At 46.1% G+C, this 20,536-nt stretch overlaps 2 protein-coding genes and 1 pseudogene across 3 annotated transcripts; 2 read left to right on the top strand and 1 right to left on the bottom strand.

Moving 5' to 3' along the window:
- Positions 1 to 619: 619 nt before the first annotated feature.
- On the top strand, positions 620 to 11,165 carry LOC123729237 (homeobox protein SIX5). Of its 2 annotated transcripts, XR_006760952.1 has the most exons (4): positions 620 to 1,375; positions 2,612 to 4,089; positions 7,346 to 8,824; positions 11,077 to 11,165. XR_006760952.1 is itself a non-coding variant. In XM_045703519.1 (3 exons), the coding sequence occupies exons 1-3, from the start codon at positions 684 to 686 to the stop codon at positions 8,035 to 8,037; spliced, it is 2,862 nt and encodes a 953-aa protein (XP_045559475.1). In that variant the 5' UTR covers positions 620 to 683; the 3' UTR covers positions 8,038 to 8,925. The 2 variants fall into 2 exon arrangements, 1 of the variants encoding a protein (XP_045559475.1); XM_045703519.1 differs by lacking the exon at positions 11,077 to 11,165 and having other exon boundaries at positions 7,346 to 8,925.
- A 1,211-nt stretch (positions 11,166 to 12,376) lies between these two features.
- On the top strand, positions 12,377 to 14,079 carry LOC123729236 (homeobox protein six1a-like; annotated as a pseudogene).
- A 321-nt stretch (positions 14,080 to 14,400) lies between these two features.
- On the bottom strand, positions 14,401 to 19,864 carry qpctla (glutaminyl-peptide cyclotransferase-like a). Its single transcript, XM_045703518.1, has 7 exons — positions 18,960 to 19,864; positions 18,615 to 18,761; positions 18,165 to 18,458; positions 17,273 to 17,434; positions 17,112 to 17,211; positions 16,904 to 17,020; positions 14,401 to 15,301 (listed from the first exon to the last, which is right to left on the bottom strand). The coding sequence occupies exons 1-7, from the start codon at positions 19,170 to 19,172 to the stop codon at positions 15,156 to 15,158; spliced, it is 1,179 nt and encodes a 392-aa protein (XP_045559474.1). The 5' UTR covers positions 19,173 to 19,864; the 3' UTR covers positions 14,401 to 15,155.
- Between the last annotated feature and the right edge of the window lie 672 nt (positions 19,865 to 20,536).

Here is a 20,536-nt window from a genome sequence, read left to right as displayed (position 1 = left end):
TACATTTGCTAACATTTCAAAAAACCTTTTTTCATTTTGTCATTATGGGGTATTGTGTGTAGATTGATGAGGAAAAAAATATATTAACATTTTAGAATAAGGCTGTAACTTAACAAAATGTGGGAAAAGTGGAGGGGTCTGAATACTTTCCGAATGCACTGTAGATGTGAAGCAATAAGTCTTGCCTGGACACAGCCCTTAGCAGTGGTATATTTGCCATATACACCCCCCCCTCCCCCCGCCTATTTGCTTAAATTTACCACGACTGTCAGCCAATCAGCATTCAACGCTCGAACCACCCAGTTTATAATGTACATCATCTCATCTGGAATACTTACCCACCACATCCTGATCCTCAGTAGACAGGCTGAAAAGTGTTTGCTGAAATAAAGTTAAAAAAGGCAGTAGGCCTATTTAGTACAATCTGATAATAACATCAAATTATCAACAAAACAATGTGGATATTCAATCTTGAATTAAACAATAACATTTATCTACCAGTAGCCTAATAAAAGGGTATTAAACAGGCAGTGCTATCATGAATCTTCGAATGGGAGATTGACGAGGTTCGGGGCGTGTGTGACGCGTGTAGCTGTGGCAGACACTCGTCGACGGAGAATAGAAGAGAGAGAGAGCGTGCATGGGAGGGAGGAGGAACTAAAAGAAAAAAGTTAAAACTAAAAATGGCTTCCTTGTCTTTGGAGTCTGCAGAACAATCTGAGAATAGCACGGAGGAGTCTACCCAAGAGGCCGCTCCGGTAAAAGAGGAGACGGATCCGGATGAAGTTTCAGAACAATTGCTAAAAACTTTTCAGAACTCGGCGCTCAGCTTTTCGACAGATCAAGTAGCATGTCTGTGCGAAGCCCTTCTACAGGCGGGCAATGTGGATCGCCTGTGGAGATTCCTATCAACCATCCCTCCTTCGGCCGAGCTGCTACGTGGCAACGAGACTCTCCTCAAGGCCCAGGCACTGGTCGCTTTCCACCGGGAAGAATTCAAGGAGCTCTACGCAATATTGGAAAGCCACGACTTCCACCCCAGCAACCATGGGTTCCTGCAGGACCTCTACTTACAGGCGCGCTACAAGGAGGCGGAGAGGTCCCGAGGTCGTAGCCTGGGCGCCGTGGACAAGTATCGGCTTCGGAAGAAATTTCCCCTGCCGAAAACAATCTGGGATGGAGAGGAGACTGTGTATTGTTTCAAAGAGAAGTCTCGCAATGCACTGAAAGAGTGTTACAAAGGCAACAGGTACCCCACTCCGGACGAGAAGAAAAACTTGGCCAAAGTGACTGGACTCTCCCTCACGCAAGTCAGCAATTGGTTCAAGAACCGACGGCAGAGAGACCGAACCCCGTCCGGTACCAACAGCAAAAGGTAGGCTATGCATTCCTTTTATACATTTTGTAATCACGTACCCCATTAAAACATTTCTTTTTAAACAACGTTTCGTACACGATTGCATGTCAAAGATCAATGTCAAAATGGTTCCTCTTAAAATACAAAACCGTTTATGTAGCGTTAGAGGCAGGCAGACTATGGGAGTTAATATAGCCTATATAAACAATGTTCACCGAGATTCTCCTGCTCATGAGTAGGAATGAGCGCTAGAAAGTAGCCTAACATGGTAACCAATTGTTACATAAATGGATCTGTCAGCTGCAATATTATTTTTGTGTTCCAAACATGTAATGCAGACTTTTCTAAATAATGGGCTCGGCTGTGCGGTTAATCTCAGCTATGGTTCATGTTCAGCATATTTCAATCAAATCCCATCAATCTGCGCATGAACTCTTTGACAGTGATAACGCCACACATGTCTTAGATTGGGAGCAAGAGCATGTTGCTTTGTTGTGAAATGTGAGATCCGGGCGCCCATTGTGGCTCAAGTTTCCTGAAATCCTGCACCGCAAAGTCTCCCGACGGACGTCGGCGCGCTGCCGATGCTCTGCACCGCTGGGAGAGCGGGAGTGAACAGAGAGGAAATGGTGTTGATGTTGGGAAAACAAAAGGAGGAAATATTAGATTTAAAACCGTTTAAAATGTCTTCAGCTCTCCTGTGCACATTTTAAACCCCCAAAACGTTTTTATTTTACTGTAGGACTACAGTACACTCGCTTTGGCCAGGGAAGTTGGCAGCTTAAATGCAACACAGCTACACAGGAAATTGGGTTTTCAATGTGTCAGTTGTTGATGTACTTTATTCCCATGTGTAGAGAGGAAGGTGTGTGTAGAGAGGAAGGTGTGTGTGGAGAGATAAAAAGAGAATGCCGATCATCCCCCATGCAGTCCTGTCTTTACTTCTGTAGGGTCAGTGGTGGCTGGGGACTGTGTTAACCACACTGCTTTAGAGCACCAGGATAGTTGAGGACATACACATCACATACTGTGTAAACCATAGGCTCAAAGGAGATTCACTGACTGTTATTGACCTACCATATGTTGTGTGTATTGTAACATTCAAATCCCTTTCTCCTCTTTTTCCATTCCATCTATCATGCAATCCTCGCCGACTGCCCCTGCTTCCATAAGCTGTCTCTGTTCATTGTCTCACTCACCCCACGGTTCACTCACCCTATCTTTCTCCTCTGCTCCTCCACTGTGTTTTCTCAGTGAGTCCGATGGTAACCACAGCACAGACGATGAGGGTGATGACATCTCAGACAAACCAGAGGACATTGTGGGCTCCACAGCCTCCATCTCCCTCTCTGGCACCCCCTGCAGCACTGGAGGCCAGCTCTTCCTCAACGGGGCAGGTGGGTTCCTCACCGCCTCCCACCCCTTACTCATCAATGGGGGCTCCCTGATCTCCGGGGCAGGGGGTGGGGTCATCATCAACGGGCTGACCCTGAGCGATGGTCACACGGTTACCCTCAGCCCCATATCGGCTAACTCACCTCTGCTCTTCAATGGAGCGCAGGTCATATCCAAGAGCAGTGAGGTTGTGCAGGATATGGGTCTTGAGGGCCAGGGGGTTATGGCCATGGAGGCCCAGCCCAGCTCTGCCATCTCCCTCCCTCTGACACAGGATCTTAAGACGGACAATGTAAGCCTGACGAACCCCTCAACCATCCCCACCCTGGACTTCATCAATGTCTCAGAGGGGATTGTTCTCAAAGCAGGGGACATCCAGACAGTCTCTCCTTCCCCCTCCTCTTCCTCCTTGTCTTCCCCCTCAACATTCTCCCCCACCTCCCTTCCCTCCCTGGTTCTGACTCAAAATGGCTGCCTTTCCGACACCCTCACCCTTCCGGTCTCTATGTCCTCTCCGGGCGTGGTCATCTCCAGCCCTGTAGTGGGCCTCCCCAGCCAGCAGGGGGAGTATGTGGTGTTTGCCACGGCTGGTTCTCAGCTCACCCCCTCCAGCTCCATCTGCCAGGTGGTGTCCTCCTACAGCTACTCCACCCCACAGGTATTCTCCCTGCCTCAGGTGGTGCCCTCCATCCAGGGTGTCCCCGTATCCCAACTGGTCCAACACACACCTGGAGGCCAGGTGTCCCAGTGTCCCCAGTTAATCCCTGTGTCCCCCCTCACCTCCTCTCTCCCCCAGGGCACCCTCTCCCAGTTCCAGGCCCACCAGACTCTGAACATCGCCCCCCGCCTCGCCCAACCCCTCCCCCAGCATCATACTAGTTCCTCTACGTTGGGAGAGGGAACCACCATCCTCTCCCTTTCCCAGCTCCCCAACGGACAGCTCCCCCAGGGACTCACACTCCAGCTGGGTGACCAGACCTCAGCTACCATCCCCACTCTGACCCAGATCCAGTCCCCACTAGGCCATCACCAGATCATCTCTCAGTCCAAAGAGACAACCCCAGGCCATTTGGTTCCCCTCTCCCTGCCCCAGCTGGTGCCTGTCTCCTCCACGGGACAACTCTCCTTCCCTCAGGTGGGCCCGTCCACCCCTTCCCTATCTGGATCTGGTGGAGCCTTCCAGATCCTAACCTCGGCCCCTGGAGGTGGGATGACTCAGGGGCCCTTCAGGATAAACCAGCTGGGACCCCTCCAGACTGTAGGCCCCCCGACCAGCATGGCTCCTGGTGTCCAGCTCCTCAACTCTGGGGTCATTCAGCTCCCCTCCGCCTCGCCAGGTAACTTAAGACTCGGACACACTGAGAAGACTGACTGCCGATTGGTACTTGGGTACTGTCGGCATTCAACTTTTTGTTGTTCACATCATACAGATCAACCGCTGATCAGATCGTTAAAATACTCCAGACCACAAGGTGGCAGTAGCTTTTTTAAAGCTTTGTTTGGCTTTTGCCTGATAGCTAATGTTGGCTAACTATCAAGGTGTGCTAATGTTATTACTAGCTAGCTAGAATTTGTAGTAAGCCCATGTTGTTACTAGCCAGATGGCCACAACTAGATAACTTGAGTAGCTAGCAACATTAGTAATTAAATCAACATGGATTTGTTTTTGAATGAAGCAGCTGACTGTTAGCCGCCAACAATCAGTGGAGTAGCTAGCTAGCTTTGTTGTGCTAACTGGCAAATGGTTATCCTAACTGTTTAGCTAACGTTAGCTAGCAACGGAACTGGCACTGGCAGTATGGGATAGTGAATTAAATTGTTTATTCATCATCTTGCTAGATGGCTAGCTCACAAACTCTAGGCGGCATTCTGGCTTCTCCTTAGTTTTCAGCCATTTGCTTCGCCTACGAATATTTTGTGAACTACAATCCTGGGCACTGTGTTTTAAGGTTTAGAAATGTCAATAATCATCGCTTGCGATACGGCTTTTTGAAACATATGACCCTTATATTTCATCAGCGAGAAAGAATCCTTCAAATCAAAAAGATACAGTACATTTAGTATAGCAGTTTTGTACAGATCCATACAGCTGTGTAATGGAACTGAGAGTCATGATAAAGTGCTAGCTAGATAGCTAGCTTGGTAAAGCAGCTAGTGTTATGTGCAGTGTGCTGCACTTACCACCCAATGTGTTTCATATGAAGTGTTGTGACTGCCTGGCTCAATTAGCAAGCTAACGTGGGATAGATGTCACTAGGAAAAGTGCCTTTTTTCCTTGTCTTCTGTTGATGCTAGAGGTCGACCGATTATGATTTTTCAACGCCAATACTGATTATTGGAGGACCCAAAAAAAAGCCGATACCGATTAATCGGCCAAGTTTTTATATATTTTTTAAATTTCTTTGTAATAATGACAATTACAACAATACTGAATGAACACTTATTTTAACTTAATATAATACATAAATACTATCAATTTAGCCTCAAATAAATAATGAAACATGTTCAATTTGGTTTAAATAATGCAAAAACAAAGTGTTGGAGAAGAAAGTAAAAGTGCAATATGTGCCATGTTAAAAAGTTAACGTTTAAGTTCCTTGCTCAGAACATGAGAATATATGAAAGCTGGTGGTTCCTTTTAACATGAGTCTTCAATATTCCCAGGTAAGAAGTTTTAGGTTGTAGTTATTATAGGAATTAAAGGACTATTTCTCTCTATACAATTTGTATACCATCGCTCAGTCAGACTGCTATATCAAATCATAGACTTAATTATAACATAACACAGAAATACGAGCCTTTGGTCATTAATATGCTCGAATCCGGAAACTATCATTTTGAAAACGAAACGTTTATTATTTCAGTGAAATACTGAACCTTTCCGTATTTTATCTAACAGGTGGCATCCCTAAGTCTAAATATTCCTGTTACATTGCACAACCTTCAATGTTATGTCATAATTCTGTACAATTCTGGCAAATTAATTACGGCCTTCGTTAGGAATAAATGGACTTCACACAGTCCGCAAGCTAGGCAGCCCTAACTGCTGTATATACCCTGACTGCTTGCACGGAACGCTAGAGAAGTGACACAAATTCATGTTAGCAGGCAATATTAACTAAATATGCAGGTTTAAAAATATATACTTGTGTATTGATTTTAAAGAAAGGCATTGATGTTTATGGTTAGGTACATTGGTGCAACGACAGTGCTTTTTTCGCAAATGCGCTTGTTAAATCATCACCCGTTTGTCGAAGTAGGCTGTGATTCGATGAGAAATTAACAGGCTCCGCATCGATTATATGCATCGCAGGACATGTTAGATAAACTAGTAATATCATCAACCATGTGTAGTTAACTAGTGATTATGTTAAGATTGATTGTTTTTTATAAGATAAGTTTAATGCTAGCTAGCAACTTACCTTGGCTTCTTGCTGCCCTCACGTAACAGGTAGTCAGCCTGCCATGCAGGCTCCTCGTGGAGTGCAATGTAAGGCAGGTGGTTAGAGTGTTGGACTAGTAACCGGAAGGTTGCAAAAACGAATCCCCCCTGAACAAGGCAGTTAACCCCCGTTCCTAGGCCATCATTGAAAATTAGAATGTTTTTAATCTGACTTGCCTAGTTAAATAAAGGCGTGTGCTTACTGTGACTGTTACCCTGATACTCGGTAGCTACTTCCCACGCCGTTGCTGGACAGTAATGCTTGTCAAGCGGGAGCAAAGGGCACTGTGTCCTGGTGTTGCTGCCGTTTATGCCCTCCCCATTTACCTAGGTCCCTGGACCTCGAAGCCAGTTCCACTGCATGTTTTCATTGCTCCCCTCTAATCAGGGACTGATTTAGACCTGGGTCATCAGGTGCGAGCAATTAATTATCAGGTAGAACAGAAAAACAGCAGGCTCCAGATCTCATAGGGTAAGAGTTGAATACCTCTGATCTGGACTGTATGTGCATGTATTAAGGTGACATCTAGATGGTTATCAATATTAGTTATTTCTTGTGTAGGTTACTATCCTAATTCAAATAAAATCATGGGAGGGGTGACACGACCGTGGTATCATGAGCAGGTCTCAGGTCAGCGGGCATGTCCATACAACACCGGTCCATACAACACCGGTCCATACAACACCGGTCGCTGGCTTATCGACTTGTTGTGCAGCCCAATCAGCCACGCGAAATGGTCTTTAGTGGCAACAAATCTGCTCAATTATCTGTTTTTTTTACCATACACCCACGCCTTTTTGACACATCCACTTGCCCATACTCCGGTTGCCATGTTGGACTGCAGCTACCCATAGTTGTCTTTTTGGCTACCCTACAGGAGGTCCGTGCTCTCTGATCGTCTCAGATTCATGTCGTGAAGAACGTCGAGTTCGTCGGTACGCAACAGGAGGTGTCTTTTTTGTTCTAGCAAGAGAATGGCCTCCTCTTGTGCTATCGACAGTCAGTCTTCTCCGGGTGTCTGACATTACTGAGTCATTTGCTTTTTAGGGAAAATATAGCTATGTCATTGTTGGTTGATGAAATGCTAACATATTTCCCACTACTACTTCCCTACTAATTCCTCCATTTCCACCTCTCCTCTGTCCTGTAGGGAATCTCCTCTATGGTGGAAGCCCCATCCTGAGTTACCAGAACGGCAAGCTGATCCTAACTATCCCAGCTGGCATCCAGTTCGGCAGCCTGCCCATGAAACCCGTCCCTGAGGCTTCTACCCACCCCACCAACGGAGTAGGCCCTGGACTCACCCTCAACCCTGTCATCCACCCTACACCTACCCTCCTCCCAGTCTCCACCTCCGTCCCAACGTCCAACACCCTAGAGACGTCCCCCCTCTGCTTCATCAACTCCTCTCCGCTCTACTGCACTCCTGAGATGGGTGTCCCCACCAACCAGCCCCTCTCCACCACCTCCCCACACACCCTGGACCTCTCTGCCTCCCACACTCCTCCCAATGCCCTCACCCCAGAGAGCATGCTCTCCCTCAGCCCCATGTGCAGCGGAGTGACCCCCACCACTCAGCTCTCCCACACCACCTGGAGCCCTGTCCCCCTCTCCACCTCTGCCAGCCTGACTATGTTTGACGTCCGTGGGAAGGGAGATCTGCCCGAGGACCCGCCTCTGCTGGACCTACCTGGAGGCGAGGCCCTGCTACTAGGCAGCCCCTCTCCAGAACAGGATGTGGACAGGGGGTCGCCGTTGGCGGACCCAGTGGAAATGGATGGAGACCCCAAGATCCTCACCCAGCTACAATCAGTCCCTGTGGATGATGGGTTGGGGCTGTAATCCAGTCCCTCAGCCCACACCACCACAAACTGTTACAAAACAATCTGGAAGGTTTTGTTTGTCCGACCTCGGTGCTCCCCTGGCTAGGTTTGCATTGAGGAGTGGACAGGCTTTGACTCGTATGAGAAAGGTGCTTTGACCAAATATATCCTCTGCCGATGATCCTTTGGATAAACTGTCATGGGATAGGCTAATTGTATGCAACACGGAATGACCTGGAGGATGGCCTTTCATACAGGCTAGCCTATCCCCTGATTTCTGTTACTCAACTGTCCACTACTTAGTCTCCACTTTTTAAGCACTCATCTGCCTCCCATAAGCCTAGAGCCCTTCCTGTGTCCAGTCAGAGCACAGCGTTTATTTGTAAGGACATTCTGCTACTTTTATGCACAGACGTCCGTTTCAGCCAAGACTATTTGTACTACAAGAATGAATGCCTTGGGTTTTATTTGAGCAGTATGCCACGGCCAGGCTCTGTCTTAAGTCTCTAAACACAGTCAAATGCAGACACAGACAAGCGTTCAGTCCTGTTGAGTTGGTGGTGCTGAATGGCTGCTCACTCTAGTGCCGGTGTAGTTTGAGTGCTGCTGAGTATTGCACAGTTTGGCGCGGTGAAGGCGGCAGAGCGTGGACTGACAGTGGCACCAGAGACCCCGGACCTCTAGCATTGAGATGGACTGTGTACTCCTCTCTGTCAAAACTGGTCAGCAGTGTCACCGCATCGAGGGGCGCAGGCTCGTCATTTAACTACAGGTTGGAATAAATGCTAAGCGCTATCGCATCTGAGGTATGTAGGAGGAAATGGGAGTCCCCTGAGATTTCTTCGTTTTTTTTTTTTTACTCTATGCAATCGATGCATGTTCCTCGTGTAAATATGACCACGTGACACAGATGACATGTATTACAAACAGTATGTAAGCAAGTCTAATTGGGATAGACCAAGCTTTATTAAAGACAGCCTTTTTATACACTATGAAATCTAACGCGCGTGCACTACAAACGCCTGATCACATTGTTGGATATTTCCGGTTGAATGCGCCACGATCGTACACTACATTGTATATTGCGTCTATGAATGACAAAAAAGTGTTCTTATATTACTTGTATGGGTTTGATCTAGACCTAGTAAGTGCCTTATTATCCGGTTGGTGGGCGAGTTTTTTTTTTCTTGCCTTTTTGAATCTTCAAAGTGAAGAATGTGTTCTACTCTTCACAAAATGTAAGCACCATTGATGCAAGCTACTTCCCACATTGATGTTGAATGTGAGTTTTGTGATAACCCTTACCCCTCTTGAACTCCAGAGAAACGTAATCTAATACTCTGTTGAGAGGCAGTAGCTCGTTTAGCGTGACCAACGCCTACCATGACATAATCACCGTTGCGAACTCCCTCCTCATTGTACGTTTTGCACATTTTTCGTCCTTGTCATGTTTACATCTTTGGTGATGGCCAGATTCTATTCTGACAAACCTGCTGCCTTTGCTCTGTTCTTGACGACTTGCGCTCACTGTTCTGAAGGGGACGGGATGGGTCGAATCAGCTGGTTAAGTTTCAGACAGCCTCTGTCTATCCGGATGAACAGCGACAGTGAGTCATGAAGCCCTGAGAGCAGGCGACAGGTCTCCTAGAATGGAATGCTATCCAGCGAGACGTGGTGCAGATGTTCTCTCCATAAACTTTTTAAAATACTCGCCATCTCTCCATAACCACAGCACAGATAGCAATTAGTTCTCTGGCCAACGGTACAACAACACTCTTCAGTGTCACTCCCAACTGTATGTTTTTGTTTCTTGTGTATTTAAAGCATGTATCAATCATTTTGTAGTAACTTTGAATGGAAAAAATGAGCAGTCCATGAGGAAATTGATGCTTTTTCCTTTGTCCAATGGACCTTCCCAGAGGCTGGCTGGTTGTACAGTCTCAGAATAATGTGTACAGTGGTGGCCAAAAGTTTTGAGAATGACACAAATATTAATTTTCACCAAGTTTGCTGCTTCAGTGTCTTTTAGATATTTTTGTCAGATGTTACTATGGAATACTGAAGTATAATTACAAGCATTTCATAAGTGTCAAAGGCGTTTATTGACAATTACATGAAGTTGATGCAAAGAGTCAATATTTGCAGTGTTGAACCTTCTTTTTCAAGACCTCTGCAATCCGCCCTGGCATGCTGTCAATTAACTTCTGGGCCACATCCTGACTGATGGCAGCCCATTCTTGCATAATCAATGCTTGGAGTTTGTCAGAATTTGTGGGGTTTTGTTTGTCCACCCGCCTCTTGAGGATTGACCACAAGGTCTCAATGGGATTAAGGTCTGGGGAGTTTCCTGGCCATGGACCCAAAATATCGATGTTTTGTTCCCCGAGCCTTATGGCAAGGTGCTCCATCATGCTGGAAAAGGCATTGTTCATCACCAAACTGTTCCTGGATGGTTGGGAGAAGTTGCTCTCGGGGGATGTGTTGGTATCATTCTTTATTCATGGCTGTGTTCTTAGGCAAAATTGTGAGAGAGTCCACTCCCTTGGCTGAGAAGCAAACCCACACTTGAATGGTCTCAGGATGCTTTACTGTTGGCATGACACAGGACTGATGGTAGCGCTCACCTTGTCTTCTCCGGATAAGCTTTTTTCCGGATGCCCCAAACAATCGGAAAGGAGATTCATCAGAGAAAATTACTTTACGCCAGTCCTCAGCAGTCTAATCTCTGTACTTTTTGCAGAATATCAGTCTGTCCCTGATGTTTTTCCTGGAGAGAAGTGGCTTCTTTGCTGCCCTTCTTCACACCAGGCCATCCTCCAAAAGTCTTCGCCTCACTGTGTGTGCAGATGCACTCACACCTGCCTGCTGCCATGCCTGGCGCTTGCTGGACTTTCTTGGACGCCCTGAAGCCTTCTTCACAACAATTGAACCGCTCTCCTTGAAGTTCTTGATGATCCGATAAATGGTTGATTTAGGTGCAATCTTACTGGCAGCAATATCCTTGCCTGTGAAGCCCTTTTTGTGCAACGCAATAATGACGGCATGTGTTTCCTTGCAGGTAACCATGATTGACAGAGGAAGAACAATGATTCCAAGCACCACCCTCCTTTTGAAGCTTCCAGTCTGCTATTTAAACACAATCAGCATGACAGAGTGATCTCCAGCCTTGTGCTCGTCAACACTCACACCTGTATTAACGAGAGAATCACTGACATGTAAGCTCGTCCTTTTGTGGCAGGGCTGAAATGCAGTGGAAATGTTTTTGGGGGATTCAGTTCGTTTGCATTGCAAATAGGGACTTTGCAATTAATTGCAATTCATCTGATCACTCTTCATAACATTCTGGAGTATATGCAAATTGCCATCATACAAACTGAGGCAGCAGACTGTGAAAATTAATATTGGTGTCCTTCTCAAAACTTTTGTCCACGACTGAAGATAATGATGACATCACCACTTCTCAAATGATATTATACACGTACAATCTGGATAGGATGTTAATACCTGTAGCATTCACTTGCCAAAGGAATGTTGCAAGTTGTTTTTATTGGTGTTTGGACATTTTTTGTTGTTGGTTCGGAGCGGTTTTTCCATACGATACTGTGCATGAGTTGGACACTAAAGGAATGTGTTTGTTTATCCATGAGCCCAACCCTCGTCTACATGTAGAGGTTTTTCTCTTTTAGTGTGTGGTGCTCCAAAGGCTGTTTGTGCACAAACTCCTGCACTGGACACTCTCATACACACATGCATGCACACACACACAAAGACACGTGTGCACACACACACACAACCTTCAGCTGAGTTTTCCAAAGATATGAAATTTTTTTAATGTACTTTTTAATAGCGAATAAAGGGACTATTTGATTTTCTTTTTTAAACGTCTGTCTTGTCCTCTTTTGGGAGGTTGGTTTTGTACTTTAAAGTTATTTTATTTTTTATATACAGTTTTATTGTGATATTCTAATAAACTACATTTAGAATACATTTGTTTTGGGTGAATTTTGTGAATGTGAACGCTTCTCTATTTAAATCTCCATGTGAGATTTGTAGGGGTCAAGGGATCAAACTATTGAGGAGTGCTTACACTACCAAATCACATTTAGAAGCGCTTTTGTAATTTGGTTAGTAAATTAGATTTAAATACTCTTGTTTGAACAACACAATCCTGCTTTCTCTCTGGATGAATGGGTACACAACTGAGTACAATCCGGTGTGTGTGTGTGACTTTTTGTAACCCCCATGCTCTCAGGTTACCTGTGAGTTCAACATCGCCAGGGCGGGGACCCGGGTATGGATAAGGATATATATACACAAACACACGTTCACACAGACTTATTCACTCAACAGCAGCTCTCTCTAAAACATTTCCCTTCACTGAGAGAGTTGTGAAAGGTCACAGAGGTAGGCCAACTAACCTTTGACCTCTTGGTGTGCATGGGCTCCATCTCCATGGCGATGGTCTTCTCGGTAGAACAGGTGGCGTGTATGTGCGAGGTCCTTCTGCAGAGCGGACGCATGGAGCGCTTCACTGACTTCCTCCGCACTCTTCCCCCCCTCTTCCTCTTGCCTGGGGGGTCTGGAGAGCATCCTGAAGGCGCGGGCTGCCGTGGCCTTCCATCTGGGGCGCTTCTCGGACCTCTATGCCCTTTTGGAGAGCTTCCATTTATCCAATCGCAGCCACCCCCTGCTGCAGCAGCTCTGGCTGAGGGCACACTACCTGGAGGCCGAGTGCCAGAGAGGGCGCCCCCTTGGGGCTGTGGGGAAGTACCGCGTACGCCGTAAGTTTCCCCTACCAAGAACCATCTGGGATGGAGAGGAGACCAGCTACTGCTTCAAGGTACAGTGAATTAAATCTGCTAGGTTTGTTTGAGCAGATATTAATACTATATTTCATTATTATACTGCCTCAGCATTTTTGCTTCTTGTAAAACGAAATGTCCCTAGGGCCCTAGGACCTGGTCCTTAATTAAGCTGTCTAATGCATTAGGTGTTGCATCTGAGTTTAGAATAGACAAAAATGATGAGGGGAGGAAGGCCCTTGAGTCGAGATGGGGTATGTCAAGACAAAAGGGACTTTCTACCTGGATATTAAGCCTAAAGTGTCTTACACTCAGTCTGCTTCAAATGCACTGAACACCTGTCTTCACAGGACCGGTCAAAGCAATGTGATGGATGTAGCTTCCCTCATATCAGTGCAGATGAAGGGAAGGAGATGAGGAGCAGAGGCCACTTACTGCTACCCTGAACTTTAAATCATTAATCTACTTGTTTCATAAATCTGAGGTTAATGTTCCTCTTTACAGGAGAAATCCCGGAGTGTGCTGTGGGAGTGGTATTACTGTAAACCCTACCCTTCACCACGTGAGAAACGAGCGCTTGCGGCCGCCACCGGTCTCACCGCCACCCAGGTGAGCAACTGGTTCAAGAACAGACGGCAACGAGACCGAGCAGCTCACGGTGCTACCGGTTGAGTCTTCACTTCCTCCTTCTAATACATTTCACGAGAAATAGTCTAAAGGAGTTTCTAAATGTTCATCCCTCCTTTAATTTCTATTGATTGTCTGGCAGTCGATCATCTTTTAGTTTTTTTTTGGACTGGACTACTTCTCATTTAGCTTACAGCTTTGCAGTGGACTACCACTGCCCTCTTCTGGCACAACCAGGGAACTGACGTGCTCGCTCTCCTCTTAGGGAACAGAAAGGTTGTGGACCACCTCTTGGCTCCAACAGAACCCCAGGAGCAGCATACCCAAAGGCCCACCCGTTCTGACAATGGACGTTTACCTCCAGGCAGCCCCAGTCCCCTCTTCTCCTGCCCCCAGCCCCCACTTCTGAGCCATATGGGTGGGGGGACAACTGAATCTCTTCACTACCTGAGCCATCATGTATAGTATGCTCACTTCATAGGCACTATTCACTTGTCTTGCCAGAAATGTATGTAAGACCATTCAATATTTTGAGTAACTTAGCTTTGTAGTTTCATGATATCCTGTACCGAACATTGTAGGTTGTGTTAAATCAAGTCAAAAGACAAAAGCAAAACATTTTTTTAAGTAGTTTAATTGAAAACAGAAATGTGTCATCAGACCTAATCATTGACGAGCACTTGAAGCATTTGGGAATAAACAATATGTTCAAAAAAAATGTGCTCCCAGATCATACTTCCTGAACACAACCCAGTTTGCAGCTGAGAGAAACCACGGCCAAATGTAAGTACAGCCAGGACAAGCACACAGCCTCTCCCACTGTAGTCTTCTGTCTGTATGTCCCATAGGGACGGGTGTGAGATGATTCCTATTCACTGAGCTTAAACAACATCATCCAGTGTGTGTACGTAAGCTGCCTGCCTGCCGCAGAGGCAACCTAGCCTATTACATTCTGACATTTCTGATTCAGCTGTGTTCTTTATACAGATTATGTTCGCCCAGCCCCTGAATTACACCATAAGGTGTATGAACATTCCCCCTTTTCCTGATTTAAGCCGTTTTTTAAATCAGCGCTCTGGTAAGATGTGCTGAATGAGACATATGAAATACAACTCCGTGGCTAAACCAAGACTGGCCGGAAACCTCTTGGGGAGAGGTAATGCATACAGAAGATATCCAGTGATATTACAACCAAAGGCATTGACAACCATTTATGTCATTCATTATCATGTTTCGTCAAGTTTTTCGGTCACTGCCATGCTCTATGAATATAACCTTCAATGTCAGCTCATGAAATCAAGTCTAAAATCTGATATTCACTGAGTGTTGGAAAATCACAAAGCATAAAGGATTAGGTTAGCGTTTTCTTTCACCTTAAGACTTAAAAGAAAACGAGCCGATGAGAATATTAAAATCCACAGAAAGGCCTCTTCCAGTTATTTTTCATGAACGTGTAGCGTCAAGGTTTTTCCTGTGATACAAGCTGCCTACATCCAGCAGTCTAACTTGATGGTAGTTCTGCTCTCAGATCAACCTGTCTATGAGTGTTGGTTTCGGTTGATGGAACCTGTCCAGTGACAGGAACATTCTCTCTCCTAGTCTTTTGCAACGTCAGGGCAAAACTGCCCCAAACCCGTCTGTATTTCCTACACTGTGGTTAAAAGGTGTCCATGTAATCGGTTGGTTCTCGTTTATGGGACCAGTCCAATTAAAAGCCCAGGTACTCAGCCAGGAACACAGCCAGGATCTTGGTGAGGTTCTCCACTGTGGGTCGGTGCATGTTCTCCTCCGTGTCATCCAGCGTGTGCCAGAACGGAGGGAAGGGGGTGGCAATGACATGAAGCACAGGAACACCTGAGTTTGTGTGAAAGAAAGAAGAAATGCAGGATTTGAATGATTTCTTAAGACAAAATCCCATCAGCCGAGGTGACGCAGTGTTGTGATAGTACAGTCGTGGCCAAAAGTTTTGAGAATGACAAATATTAATTTCCAAAGTTTGCTGCTTCAGTGTCTTTAGATATTTTTGTCAGATGTTACTATGGAATACTGAAGTATAATTACAAGCATTTCATAAGTGTCAATATTTGCAGTGTTGACCCTTCTTTTTCAAGACCTCTGCAATCCGCCCCGGCATGCTGTCAATTAACTTCTGGGCCACATCCTGACTGATGGCAGCCCATTCTTGCATAATCAATGCTTGGAGTTTGTCAGAATTTGTGGGTCGTTGTTTGTCCACCCGCCTCTTGAGGATTGACCACAAGGTCTCAATGGGATTAAGGTCTGGGGAGTTTCCTGGCCATGGACCCAAAATACCGATGTTCCCCGAGGCACTTAATTATCACTTTTGTCTTATGGCAAGTTGCTCCATCATGCTGGAAAAGGCATTGTTCGTCACCAAACTGTTCCTGGATGGTTGGGAGAAGATGCTCTCGGAGGATGTGTTGGTACCATTCTTTATTCATGGCTGTGTTCTTAGGCAAAATTGTGAGTGAGCCCACTCCCTTGGCTGAGAAGCAACCCCACACATGAATGGTCTCAGGATGCTTTACTGTTGGCATGACACAGGACTGATGGTAGCGCTCACCTTGTCTTCTCCGGACAAGCTCTTTTCCGGATGCCCCAAACAATCGGAAAGAGGATTCATCAGAGAAAATGACTTCACCCCAGTCCTCAGCAGTCTAATCTCTGTACCTTTTGCAGAATATCAGTCTGTCCCTGGAGAGAAGTGGCTTCTTTGCTGCCCTTCTTCACACCAGGCCATCCTCCAAAAGTCTTCGCCTCACTGTGCGTGCAGATGCACTCACACCTGCCTGCTGCCATTCCTGAGCAAGCTCTGTACTGGTGGTGCCCCTATCCCGCAGCTGAATCAACTTTAGGAGACGGTCCTGGCGCTTGCTTGGACTTTCTTGGGCGCCCTGAAGCCTTCTTCACAACAATTGAACCACTCTCCTTGAAGTTCTTGATGATCCGATGAATGGTTGATTTATGTGCAATCTTACTGGCAGCAATATCCTTGCCTGTGAAGCCCTTTTTGTGCAAAGCAATGATGACGGCATGTGTTTCCTTGCAGGTAACCATGGTTGACAGAGGAAGAACAATGATTCTAAGCACCACCCTCCTTTTGAAGCTTCCAGTCTGTTATTTGAACTCAATCAGCATGACAGAGTGATCTCCAGCCTTGTCCTCGTCAACACTCACACCTGTGTTAACGAGAGAATCACTGACATGTCAGCTGGTCCTTTTGTGGCAGGGCTGAAATGCAGTGGCAATGTTTTTGGGGGATTCAGTTCATTTGCGTGACAGAGGGACTTTGCAATTAATCATCATTCTAGAGTATATGCAAATTGATATCATACAAACTGAGGCAGCAGACTTTGAAAATTAATATTTGTCATTCTCAAAACTTTTGGCCACGACTGTATGTCAGTTTGTCTGTATATGAGCACAACCTCCCACCTTTATGTAGGAAGGGGATGTGGTCATCCTGCACAGGGCCCAGGTACACGTCCTTCCTGAAGTAGGTCTGCTCAGAGGGGTGAGAGGTCAACAGACCCTGCCTGTGCAGCCTCTTCTCTGAGAGAGCGAGGGATGGATGGAGGAGGGTTAAAGCACAGAAAGACAACGGCAACAAGGGAACTGACCCTCCCTGGGGTGTGTATGTTACCTGCAGCGATGAGACGGTCAAACCAGCGGGCAGTGTTGTCAAAGTGATTTACAATCAAAGGGTCTGGACCACCGAGCAGGTCCAGTAGAACAAAGAGATCCTAAAATGGAGGTGAGAGTGAGTGGATGCCATATTTTAATGTGCACACAAATGTGTCTTACCACAGCCTGTAGCAGGTTGGTGTGTGTGGAGCCTAGTGGGTGGGGTGTGTGTGCCATGCGCTCTGCCAGGTGCCTTGATCCGTAGAGAGAGTCTGTGGCTGTCCACTCCTCAAACGACTCCTCTCCGTCAAAAAACACTAGCTGGAGGGTTACAGCAGATGCCTACAGCACGGAGACAGAGGGAGGAGGTAGGGTTTAATCGCAGAAGACGGAGAAAGTGGTGAGAATTTTCTGCTCTGTGCCAACTGGTGAACTGGTAGCCAAGTAAAGACCAAGGCAATGTAATTTCATCACATCTCAATTCCCAACAACGTCACTCTTGCAGTTAATTTTCCTTTTTGTGTGAGGCTGCAGTGATGTCGCAGTTCGGCTGTGTGTGGTTGCGTGTATTTCTGACTACCAAATTTAGTCTCCGGGGGGGGACACTGCTAAACAGAGGATGGAGTCTGCTGCTAAAAACAGGGCTGCTCTCTGCAAGGCTACAGTCAGCACTTTATATTCTACACTGCAGAGAGAGAGAGGGGATAGAGAGTAGGGAGAGAAACCCAGTTACTCAGCATCTCACCTCACCTCTTTCTCCCGCACCAGTTCTCTGTTCTTTCCATTGCAGTACTTTATTCTGTGTGTCTGAGTAAACTGCCTGCTGCCCTTAGAATGAGAAGGGTTCTCATGCTATGTAAAAAATATATATATTCTAAGCGGGGAAATCAGACACGTATTGTTGTGACCACAATGCCTGCTTAGGCTCATTGTGCTACTGCATTTTGTTTGCTGCCAACTTGGGACAGGTCTGTTTGAACATTTGACTGTTTATCTCAATTTCTTATACTGACTAAACTGATAGATAAATAGATATAAGATGCAGTCCCTGGAAATAAATTGGACATGGTACCTGCTGATTGAGAGCTTTGAGCTGGGCGTCCAAGGCAGAAGCCAGCTCCAGGATCATGGCACAGGGCACCGCAGAGTCGCTGGCCCCCAGGAACACCCTCTCTGGGACGCGGGGGTCCGGGGGCAGGACCTTGGAGTCGTAGTGGCAGGTCAGCAGCAGCCTGCGAGGGGCCCCAGGGTCAAGGGTCGCGATGATGTTGGAGAAGGTGACCTGACCCCGTGGCGTTGGCGACAGGAAAGAGTCAAGTTCTACTGTCCAGCCAGCGGAGAGGGAGGACAAGGTGGAGGAGATGTGCTGATATAAAGAAATGAGAAAAGGGTGTGAACTAGAGGCATTTCGTTTGATCTTTAACTAGAAATTATATACTCTTTCCTACATGAAAGTACTGTGAGAAACACACCATATAAATGCATCATCATTATTGTCACCTAGTCTACCTGATCCACTCACTTGGCGTACGGCCTGGCTGCCCAGGGTTCCCGGGAGTCTCTCTATGAGGATGGGCCGAAGGTGAGTCTCCCACAGGCGTGACCCGTCTACCTGGGACACCAGCCGTCGCACCTGGGATGGAGAAGACTTACTGGCCTTATGGGATGACTGGAGAAGCAGAGGAATGAGTGGGTGGGTGGGTGGTAGAGAGAGCAAGAGATGAACACAAATGGAATAGAACACACAATAACAAACCTCAATCACTGATGCCCTCAGTGACACCATACTGTGTGCCAACTGTAATTGAACAACAATCACTCCCGCAACTGTAAATAGTACAGTAATTGATTGAGTTTAGTTCCTTACCCTGTCTTTTGCCAAATCTACGACGGGGATTCTGTTGTTGCGATTGCTGCTCGTTTCGTTGGACAAATATAAGCCCAACACCATAGCAAGAGTCAGCACACCCAAGAGACAGAAGACCAGTATCCGAGCACGGGGCATCCGAACCGAGTTGCAACCAGGGAGAGCACCGTTATTCGCCTGCAAAGGCTTGTACCGTCGGCTAGTTCTCGACATAACAAAGCTTTCTAAAACACGGTTAGAATGAAAAAGACCAGTATCTCTATAACTGAAACTGACGGCAGCTGCTCGTTCCCTGTTGGCCCTATCCACAACTACGTGTCAGTCCCCGAACTGAACTTATAGTGAAACTGCACCTATTAAATGGTTAGAGTCCGCAATTCAGTTTAGTGTCTTATTTGGACGTTTTCGCAGTATTGCACCAGACGTTGCACATTTATTTTATAATAGTATTGTTATAGCTTGTATTTGCAACGCCCTACCTCGACTCCTAAATAATAGTACCTAGGCTACCCTAAGCCCCCCCTTGGCATTTATACAAATTATACTCTACCCTTTCATGGTAACATGTACTTCTACATGCCAAACCCATCTTTCAATGAGGCCTGTTATGATCTATCCTCGGTATCCGATCAGTCTAGTGTCATCCTTAGGCTTGCTTCATTGGAGTTGAACATTTATCGATATCATGAATCTATCGATGGTTAGGCTACTCTTCCTTATCTAAAATCCGTTGTTCTCTTACACCTGATTTCGGCTTGTATTTTCAATAGGTAGATGCAGTAATGCAGCAACTAACATGGTTTGTAACTTCTGTTGCCTGTCACCCAACTGAAGTAATCGAATCCACTGACAACGCAATACAACTTGATTTTTTTGGTGCCTGATTTCCGGGTTTTCGTTGACAGTGACGAGGCCAGGGCTTATTTTAAAGGCGCAGTCCCCGTCTGACAGCTCTTACAAACATCGATAGGTATTTAACGTATCAGCTAGCTAACTACTGAACAAAAATATTTGTTACGGTATCTGTGACCAACAGATGCATATCTGTATTCCAAGTCATGTGAAATCCATAGATTAGAGCCTAATGCATTTATTTCAATTAACTGATTTCCTTATATGAACTGTAACTCAGTAAAAAAATAAAAAATGTTGCATGTTGCGTTTATAGTTTTGTTCATATGTTATTGGAATCTGAAGGTTGATGACCATTGGTTGATGCATGCAGTGTCTGGGCCAGAGGAACGTGACCGTTACTTTGTTGCCGCTTCTATCCACTGACATTACTGTTCCATTTGGTTCCATTCAGTGTTTCATTTGAGGATTCAGTCGATACATTGTATGCCTCAGGTCACATGCACAACCAAAACCTGTTCATGTCATCAAATAGTTAAATGCAACACGCACTGCTGGGGCAAGTGGCTCTGAATTTACAATGGCTAGCCCCAATTCGTTATATTTTTCTCTTGTGCTTTATGCTATTTGCCTTATGACTCCTGCATGCATTGTTGACTATGAACTTGCTTGTTTATCCAACCATGGGACAGACTGTTTGTTCCCACACTCGGGAGTTGGTTACA

This window comes from Salmo salar, chromosome ssa20, assembly GCF_905237065.1.
Source record: "Salmo salar chromosome ssa20, Ssal_v3.1, whole genome shotgun sequence".
Lineage (NCBI taxonomy): Eukaryota > Metazoa > Chordata > Actinopteri > Salmoniformes > Salmonidae > Salmo > Salmo salar.
This window is presented reverse-complemented; position numbering and strand designations above follow the sequence as displayed.

What these genes read in the sequence shown, in the direction of transcription:
- LOC123729237 (XM_045703519.1), top strand. Translation starts at nt 684, where the DNA reads ATGGCTTCCTTGTCTTTGGAGTCTGCAGAACAATCTGAGAATAGCACG. An exon ending in TCCGGTACCAACAGCAAAAG is followed by an intron (nt 1,376 to 2,611) that starts GTAGGCTATGCA and finishes GTGTTTTCTCAG; the next exon opens with TGAGTCCGATGGTAACCACA. An exon ending in GCTCCCCTCCGCCTCGCCAG is followed by an intron (nt 4,090 to 7,345) that starts GTAACTTAAGAC and finishes TCTGTCCTGTAG; the next exon opens with GGAATCTCCTCTATGGTGGA.
- qpctla (XM_045703518.1), bottom strand. Translation starts at nt 19,172, where the DNA reads ATGTCGAGAACTAGCCGACGGTACAAGCCTTTGCAGGCGAATAACGGT. An exon ending in GCAGCCAGGCCGTACGCCAA is followed by an intron (nt 18,459 to 18,614) that starts GTGAGTGGATCA and finishes TCTTTATATCAG; the next exon opens with CACATCTCCTCCACCTTGTC. An exon ending in CATCCCCTTCCTACATAAAG is followed by an intron (nt 15,302 to 16,903) that starts GTGGGAGGTTGT and finishes ACACAAACTCAG; the next exon opens with GTGTTCCTGTGCTTCATGTC.